The sequence below is a fragment of the Montipora capricornis genome, chromosome 13, assembly GCF_036669925.1.
Source record: "Montipora capricornis isolate CH-2021 chromosome 13, ASM3666992v2, whole genome shotgun sequence".
Taxonomy (NCBI): domain Eukaryota; kingdom Metazoa; phylum Cnidaria; class Anthozoa; order Scleractinia; family Acroporidae; genus Montipora; species Montipora capricornis.
In genome coordinates this window covers 10210552-10220423 of record NC_090895.1, presented here as the reverse complement: position 1 = coordinate 10220423, position 9872 = coordinate 10210552, and the positions used below count along the sequence as shown (strand labels likewise).

The 9872-nt window shown below is 38.1% G+C and overlaps 1 protein-coding gene across 1 annotated transcript in view; it reads left to right on the top strand.

Annotated features, from left to right (window-relative positions):
- Positions 1-7969: 7969 nt before the first annotated feature.
- Positions 7970-9872, top strand: part of LOC138028849 (microfibril-associated glycoprotein 4-like) — a 23298-nt gene continuing 21395 nt past the window's right edge. Inside the window, exons 1-2 of the mRNA XM_068876468.1 lie at positions 7970-8287; positions 8488-8602. Coding sequence (XP_068732569.1) covers positions 7970-8287; positions 8488-8602 — 433 coding nt within the window. The remainder of the gene's footprint in view (positions 8288-8487; positions 8603-9872) is intronic.

The following is a 9872-nucleotide window of genomic DNA, read 5'->3' as shown; positions in this document are numbered from 1 at the left end:
TGATGAGAAGCTTATTATTAAAATAAACCTAAACGAAGTAGAAAATGCAACAAAAATGGATGTTGCATTTTTTGTTCAACAAATTCTTAAACATGCAAATGTCAGAAAACCAGAACCAATAAAAGAATTTAGTGAAACTGGTCCGTGCACAGTTCGGCCAATTCAATTTTCCATTTTTTCCCCAATAATTAAAAAATCATTCCTTGTGTACGTTAAAGGTTTGTTGTTTATTTTTGGCAATATAACGTGACATGGACCAAACAACGGAAACTTGTACTGATTTTTCTTTTTTCTCTTTTTAACTTTGTTCAAAGTTATTATTATTATTATTACCCAAAACACCTTTTTGGAAATTACTTTTAAATTTTTCTGTTTTCTACAAAAAATAGAAAATTAAATAATGGGATATCCTAGTTGAGGTGTTTTATTTTTTCATTTTTTCAATCTTTTAGAAAAAATGGAAAAATGAAAAAAATGACTTCGTTTTCTTTATTGTTGCATTACTTTATATTTAGACTTAAAAAATAGAACAAGGAAAAAAAGGCTTTAGCGCCCATCGATTTCTCATTTTTTCATTATTTTGAGATTAAATCTTAACGACGGAAGAAATTATTTGCATTTCATACCTTCCCAATATGCAAGGCAAAAGTAGTCTCGAGGGACTTCTTCTCCCGCCCGGGCTGAAACGAGACGACAGTCACGGATGTTCATATGTACGAGTCCGCAAATGATTCCAGGACCGCAAATGATCCCAGAACACCGCCGATGCCCAAACTGTACCGCAAATGATCCTGAAAAAAAAGTAAGGAATTGCATGGAGGGTGGAATGGTCTGGCTAGAGAATTAACGTGAAGAGCGCTTATCTTTATTAAAACCGCTTTAGATCGTGGCTCACAGCTGGTTTCTGCCTCATTACAGTTTTACAGAAAGACTTAATTTTGTTTCTTACCACGCCGTTACAAATTGCCACATTTAATTATCGGATACAATCATCACAAACTAACTTGGATGCAATTCTAAACTGATTGTGACAAGGGGCACGTCTCTCGAACCCTGCGAGCAGAGTCTCTTTTGGGTCTCCCAGCCGCCTCGATTCAGGGACATTTCCTATTGAGCATGAATGAGTTAAAAATTCAAATAAATTCTGGTGTCAGTAACGCGTGACAAGTAACTGCAAAACCACGAAAGTAAAACAAGAAGTCGGGATATTCGAACAACTCTGGCAAACACGCGCAGGGTTCGAGAAACGGGCCCCTGGTATCAATCAGTTGAGAATTGCGTCCAAGTTAGTTTTTGATGAATGTATCCGATAGTTAAATGTGGCAAATGTATAACGGGCGTGGTAAGAGACAAAATTCAGTCTTTCTGGAAAACTATAATAAGCCACGAATTAAAGTTATTTTAACAAAAAATAAGCGTTCTTGACATTAATTTTCTGGCCAGACCATTTCACCCTCCATGCCATTCCTTACTTTTTTTCGGGAGCATTTGCGGTCCATTTTGTGGATCACTTGCGGTCCTGGTATCATTTGCGGTACAGTTTGGGGATCGTTTGCCGTTCTGTGATCATTTGCGGACCCGTACAGATGAACATCCATGACTGTTGTCTCGTTTCAGCCCGGGAGGGAAAAGTAGTCCCTCGAGAATACTTTTGCCTTTCGTATTGGGAAGGTGTGAAATCCAAGTCATGTATGATTTTTTCCGTCGTTAAGATTTAATCTCAAAACAATGAAAAAATGAGTAATCGATGGACGCTAAAGCCTTTTTTTCCATTGTTCTATTTTTGAGTGAAAATATAGAATAATGCAACAATAAAGACAACGAAGTCATTTTTTCATTTTTCCTAAAAGATTGGAAAAATGGAAAAATATAACAACTCAACGAGGTTCTCCCATTATTTTATTTATTTTATTTTTTGTAGAAAACAGAAGGTTTTTTTTAAAAATTCCAAAAAAGGTGTTTTGGGTAATAAAATCATATTTTCAAAACTTTAAGTAAGGTTAAAAAAAAGAAAAAAAGACTGGTGCATATTTCCGTTGTTTGGTCCATGTTACGTTATATTGCCAGTTTAAAAATAAGCAACAAACCCTTACCGTACACAAAATAAGATTTTTCAATTATTGTGGAAAAAATGGAAAACTGAATTGGCCGAACCGTGCACGGACCGAAACCAACAGAAGTCTCATGCACAAGGAAGACAGTACCCAACTCGTTTTCCCGGCTCCCATTCCTCCGCCTCTTCATCCACTTCAGCCACAGAACATTTCAAACGAACACATACGGGTCTGTCACATGAAATACAACTGTATTTCGTTTTAGCCTCGCATTACATGACCAACAATTCTGACTCAGCGTTTTTCGGAAAAGGGCTCCAGCTGTCGCCATGTTTTATATTTTCGCGGGAACTCTTCTCCCCGTACGCATGCTATGCACGTGAAAACTGTGAGCCTGGGCTGAAAATTAGCCGTGGAGTAATTTATGTCGTCGAAAAATAATGTATGCATTTACTTTGATGCGACTGAAAAGCGACGCATAAAAGTGGCACGTATTTCAAACGTTTTATGCGTCTGGGGCACACGGATAAGACGTGTGGACGAATATAATTTAACAGTAGCGATTCAGTTCGTTTTATACGTCACTTTACTGTCGAAGAAATTTGCTGGAATTAAATTCGTGTGGATTAAATTCGTCTTTAATTCAACCTATAAACAGGGCCTAAGGGTGTGCTTGTTTTCTTTTAAAACTCATGCGGTTCAAGAGAAATTCATTGCCAAACTGGTGAATTTCAAAGTAAATTTCACTCGAAAAACCGATATCGCACTCTTCGCTTTGTGATTCATGCGATATCAGTTTTTAGCGTAAAATTTACCGTGGAATTCACTAGTTAGGCAATGAATTTCTCTATAGAAGAAAACAAAGAAAATGATTCAATTATTAAAGCAGCAACCGAAAACATAAAAACGCGGACAATTTGAAAGTTTTTATTTTTACTAACCCTACAGACACTAAGAATAAATAACCAGGGAGCTCCACTTTTAGGCTTGGCTAAATCTATATGTTAGACTGGCAGTGCAACTACAGGACGAACTTAACAATGAAGATTCTATGGAAAATGATTTCGTGCCTTTCTCTCGTGCATATGACATTGAATTACCAGCAGGCATGTATGTACCTGGACACGGCTCGAATTTGCCGTTGTTTGAGAATGAACTGCACAGAGATCAGGAAAAAGAGGCGGCTCATGCCCTTGTTCAACTTAAAACCAGAAACAAGAAATAGATTATCGCAGATATCGTGGCTTTCCATGGGGAGAAATTAAGCGGAGGGTGTAAAGTGCAGGTTGCAGGTCACTTGTTTTACTATAACTGAAACAACCCAAACCTTTACAAAAATGCTATCCTTAGTCTAACATTCTTTTTTAGGCCTAATGCCTAATGTTAGCATTAGTTTTGGGTTGTTTCAGCTTTGGTGAAACAGTGACCTGCAACTCTTCTAACCTGCAACCTGCAACCTGCACCTGCGTTTACACCCTCCAGAAATTAAGAGATATGTGCCGCGAACATTTTCTTGCGTGTTGCAATGTGTTCATTTTGTTATTTGTTCACATTCATATTTACTAGTTTAAGCCACTTTCGATTGTATATCGTAGTATGGGTAATATTTGGTGTGTTAACGCAAACATTGGCTCCGTCAGCAACTTTCGTTCGCTCGTTTCACGAAGTATGTCAAATATATTTTTTAGAAATTCGTTCATATAAATGAAAGATTGCACATGAAAGAAAATTGAGTGTCTTGTTGCGTTTCCTCTATCTTTCGTGACAGCTGTTCGCTGTTTTGTCAAAGTTCGTTTGTTTACTTCACAACTTGAGCGAAACGCGAGAAATTTTTGTTTCTGAGGCTCTATTTATATTCTTGCTCTTATAATTTATGTCATCTTCAAAATAATGAGATTCATAGCGTCCTTTTAATTCCATGAGTGCTCGTACATTTTCTAAAATAAACATTACTTCATGTTTACTTGAGTAAAACGGGGTTGATTATATTTCACACTTTTGAACGCCTGAAAAAATTAAATGTTAATGTACGATGTATGACTGAAAAAAATAACCATACATTTGGAGTTATGTAGTCTACTGCTGCTTCTACTGCAGCAAGTTCAATGTGCTTGTTGGGTCCTTGTTGGTGACTTCGCAAAGGTCATGTCGCATGAGAGTCCTTATTTTATTAAAAACTACCTCCACAGGATTAAAATCAGGGTTACGCTCATTAAGTCGTTCCAGTAATGCTTCCCCACCAGCATAATGGTGAGTAGAGCAATTATCCATCACGATTGTGTCGCCAACTTCAAGCGCTGGTCTCCTGAGTTTCCACGTTTGCCGATCTCCCCCTTCACCGAAAAAACGAAGAAAATGAATTGTATCCGATGCACAAGGCACAGTATTCATGTATTCCATTCAGTCCAACTAACAAGTTAACTGTTATATTGGGTGAGTCATGATAACGAAGCAACTCTATGCATCTTTCTCCAACTGGTGCGTGTCCATAAAGCCGCTTGCCGTGGTAAGGCAATTTCAAGCCGCACTCTTCAGAAAACTTAAGTTTATATAGGGAACTTTTGCATCAAGGTAATCAATGAACATTTGTGTATAGCCCATGTTTTCAACTGTGAATCTTTCTTGGGCGATGGTACTAATTTAACTTCTTCTACAGTCTCCCTAAACTCGGATCAAGTCCAATCCTAAAATAAATACAAGACGAATTTCTCATGGTAAGTTAAATTTTTGCTACTCGTGCTACCAGTAAGGTTATGGAACCTGCTACTACTACCTGTAGAACCCCGATATGAAGCCGTCAACGATCTCAAATATAAACGTTTATTACACTGCACACTGTTACACACACCACACACTTGAATTAAATGGTCTCTCTAGTCTTTATGGTCTGCGAACAATAGATTACTCCCGAAGGGCCGTACTACACCGATAACTACATTCCATTTCCCACGCCACTACACTACTGTACTACCCTTTTGCTGTCTGGACTGATACAAGCGGAAACCGAAGTACGTAAGTTTTTTGCCTTTTTCTTTGTCCTAGCCTTTCAAGGCGTTGCCTTTGGAAGACTGGCGTTATTCTTTGCTACATCATGCGATCATTAATGTTTACTCGTTTTTATGATATATTATTATTAGTGGAACTATACAAACTCGAGTCGTATATCCAACTATATTCTTTAAGTTTCGACGAAACGCTTTTCGATTTAATTAAAACCTCTAGGATATCGTTGAGAACTTCACTGCAACTTATGAATAACTACAATTGGCTCGTACATCTGTAAACTTTGTTTCCGTATATCATCCAAACTATGATCATTATTCTGTGGAAACTACGGATTTCTTTACTATTGTTCGATCTCGATATCACGACCCGAATTTGCCAATTCCACTACTGGTATTTACAGCATATAACATTGTACACAGCCTCGCTTGATTATTTTCCTGATTGTCTGTACATAAATGGCTTTGAATAAATCCGTTGAGTACGAAATTCTATCTTGTAGCAATAGACCCTGTAACTGTTTGAGAGCTTTGGAGTACTGGCATTATCTGTTAGTTCCGGGCAGTTACACTAGTAAACTGCTCTCAGGCTTATGTCATCAGTGTTCAGTCCCTACACAGTGGAAGGAGGCAGAAGTCATACCGCTTTTGAAGGAAAGCAACCCGGAGAAGGCAAGTAACAATCGCCCGGTTTCTTTGCTTCCGGTGGCCTCGAAACTGTGTGAGCCGGTCGCTTTAGATCAATTGAATACATATGATAAACTGTATACACTACTGACGATTAAATTTGTACTTTATGCAGAAGTATAATCATTTCCGTATACACTATATTGCTTTCTGGGGTTAGAAACGTGAGCTCCGCTTTTAGGCTTCCCTAAATCTATATATTATGATTAGACCCAAAAACAATCAAACTAGGGAGTACTTAACTCTCTTTGTCACTTGCCAAATTTGTACATGCGTATGCGGTGTCATTCTCCTCACCATCACCTAAAACAGATCTTGAAGATCAATTTACTACATTGTGAGCCAAGCTTCTTTAATTGTGTATGGGTGCGCGTAACTGTAATTTAGAATGTCGTATAAATATAACAACTTTCTTTAATTTTCCAGACATGTTTCGACGGTGCATCCGTCATCTTCAGTGTTACATAATTTGAAATCGCCGTTGAATTTAAAGCGCGCGCGATCTTACAAAGTTCGTTACATTGCGTTGTCAATATTGCGTACTAAAGCAAAACAAAACAAAACAAAATTTAAATGAGTGACGCTTAGTTCTTTACAGGGAGAGAGTCAGGTTAATGGGTTTCACCTGCTGGTTGAGATCGGGCTTCTCCATTTTATAAACATGGATTCCTTAAGCTTCACTTGGTACTTGGTAGTAAGTGCTCGCCGACACTTCTCCACACGAGTGCGCGAGCACTTACTTTCAGACAGGTCTTCGAACGCTTTTTAAACATCTGCGGAGTTCATAGTTTTGTAGAGCATCCTGCACACTGGATTGCTTCGAGATCCTGGACTCTGCAGCTACTAAGTACCAAGTGAAGCTTAAGGAATCCATGTTTATAAAATGGGAGAAGCCCGATCTCAACCAGCAGGTGAAACACATTAACCTGACTCTCTCCCTGTAAAGAACTAAGCGTCACTCATTTAAATTTTTGTTTTGTTTTATTTTGTTTTAGTACGCAATATTGACAACGCAATGTAACGAACTTTGTAAGACCGTGCGCGCTTTAAATTCAACGGCGATTTCAAATTATGTAACACTGAAGATGACGGATGTACCGTCTGGAAAATTAAAGAAAGTTGTTATGTTTATACGACTAACTATATTGTTGCTGCTATCTAGAACTTTTGGATTAATTTAGAATGCTAAGTGTAGAGCCTTGTTTTGTATTTCTATTTTATTTTATTTTGTATGAGTTTGTGTTCTCTTATGTGGAAATTAGTTTCTTCCCGGGTTTCTTCCGACACTTCCTTTGCGCAAAAAGATTTTTATTTAACGGTGGTTAATTACTCTTCTTATTTTAGTTAGCTCGGCGATAAGCTTGCTCTTTCTTGCAACAAAATGCGATACCTGCATGTGTGGGTGATTTTAGAGCGCTGAGGCCGAAAAAGTGTTACAAAGATAATTAACCACAAACCCATTAAGTTTCCAGCTGTCATTCGTGAAAAGGCAACATTTTATTTGAACTTCTTTTCATTCGGTGCGTTCCAGCCACGATCCAAGACCCGAAAGCACGAGATTTTTTTTAAAATACTTTATACAAGCAGGGTAATAAAAAAATGAAAATCTGCACAATTAACAATAATAAGCACTTCATGTTGCAGGACTGGTACTTGAACCTCTTACATACTACTGCGGAATTAGAAACAAAACCATTCTCTGAGGTACTGAGGTATTGGGCAATCGTATATATATATATATATATATATATATATATATATATATATAATTTTTTTATTTTATTATTATTATTATTTTTTTTTTTACGAAGGCCTTTCTTGGTGGGAATTTCAGTGAATCTTTTTTTTAAGCGCGACCGGCGTGATTACTGCCCTGTCATGTTTAAGCACCCAGTGAATTATGTATTTTATTAACACTTGGCCGTTAACCAAACAGCTATTATATCCATTCTTTATTTGTTGATGCTGTTAACTTAGCTATTGAAAAGCAGTAAACAGCTAACTCACGGTCTTGAGGAAAAACGAAAACTGTTGTGCTGGTAATTCTATAGCCTACGTTTAAGAAAACTGTTATCACAAACAGGAGACATCTCGTGCCATTTCACAAGTGACTTCCTCCACCACTTACGCTGGATATTAAATATTAACAATGCTAACAAAGTAGAAAACACAGGATTTAGCTGACCCCTGTGCACTTTCGTCGTTTCTCCGCTAGTACCATTTAAGATGCGTCTTTGCTTGTTGTTGTTCTACGGCAGTGTTGCCTACGGCATTACTCGCATCGTTGATCCAGACTTTGAAGGTGTTAACTTCGCTAAAGCTCTAATTGGAAAAAAGCTTAATGGCAGTGTATTTCGAGTAATTTCAGTAGATTCTGAAGATTTTTGTCAAGTGGAGTGTGTCGAAGATATTCGTTGTTTGTCTTATAACTTCGGCACCACAGACGAAAAAAGTAACTTCATCTGTGAGTTGAGCAACTCTGATCGTTTTACAAGTCATGTCAATTATACAGAAGATGAGAAATGGCTGTACAGAGGTTTACAGGTAAAAAATTTTAGTGCTTGAAAAAGAAGCTGACGCTCGCAAGGTGATTTCGTGTAGGTGGCAAGTTTTCTATGTCACTGAGCTAACCTCGCAGACGAATTGCGAAGAAGTTCGTTAATCGATTGTCCAATATATTTAAGAGATCCGTTCAGGAACCAAATACAATCTCAGTTCTTTTTGCTTTGCTTTTATAAAAACAGAGTGCCTGTGAAACGGAAAAATGTCCCTGTGGCGACAAAGGTATTTGCATCCCAAGCTATGGTGGAGAAAAATGGAAATGCAAATACAGTCCTGGATACACGGGTATACCATGTGGTAAGTTACCTCTCATGACTCGGGCGGTAAGTTTACACCACGAGGGCAGATTTTTCCAGGTTCGTGACGAATCCGGGATGTTTGGTATCGGATTCGTTTTGCCTTTTACACACAAATGGACGAATCCGGAAATAAAATGTCCCGGTTTGATCGCGTCTCTGGAGATTTTGAATCCGGAATCTAAAGTTAGATAGTTGAAACCTATAAATTTTTGCAAAGAGCCTCATCTTGCTGATTTGTGTCTGCTTAATGCAAGATCCGTTAAAAACAAGACTGAAAAGGCTGTTGCTCATCAGTTAACTAGCTATGTTTTGAATAATAATCTAAGTGAAGTTTTCCAGTCTGCATACAAGAAATTCCACAGTACTGAAACGGCTTTGCTTAGAGTTCAAAATGATGTCCTGCGAGCTATTGATAATCGCCGCTCTGTTATCCTTGTTTTGTTAGATCTATCTGCAGCGTTTGATACCGTTGATCATTCTATTCTTTTGCAGCGATTGTCACGTCGTTTCGGTATTAAGGGCATAGCGCTTCCATGGTTTAAATCTTACCTTACTGATAGAAAGCAGTTTGTGATGGTTCGGGAGGGGAAGTCCACTAGTCGAGATCTTTTTTGTGGTGTACCTCAAGGCTCAGTCTTAGGACATATTTTTTATTTACTGTACACGTCACCGTTGGGGGACATAGTTAGATTTCACGGGATGTGTTTTCACTTCTATGCAGACGACATGCAAATTTATCTTTCATTTGAGTCATCTTCGACGGTTGACAAACTTTCTGCTGTTTCCTGCATTGAGGCCTGCATTAGTGATATAAATAAGTGGATGATGTCTAATAAGCTTAAGCTTAATGATAGTAAAACGGAGGTGCTAGTTATTGGAGCGCGACACCGCCCTCACCCACAGCTTGATTTTTTACTTGTTGGCGATGAGCATGTAGTACCTACTTCATCCGCGAGAAATTTGGGAACCGTCTTCGATTACAACATGACACTTGAGTCTCACGTCACTGCTATTTGTAAATCTGCTTTTTTTTCTCATTAGGAATATTGCTAGAATTAAGCGATATTTGTCGCAAGCGAATATTAAGACTGTAATTCACGCGTTTGTTATTACTTGTAAGTTGGACCACTGTAATTCGCTACTGATTGGTTTTCCCTTCTACTTAATTAAGAGGTTGCAGATGGTTCAAAATTTTGCTGCTCGGTTGGTTGTTGGTGGTCGTAAATACGACCCAGTTACGTCAGTGTTATTTCAGCTTCATTGGCTAC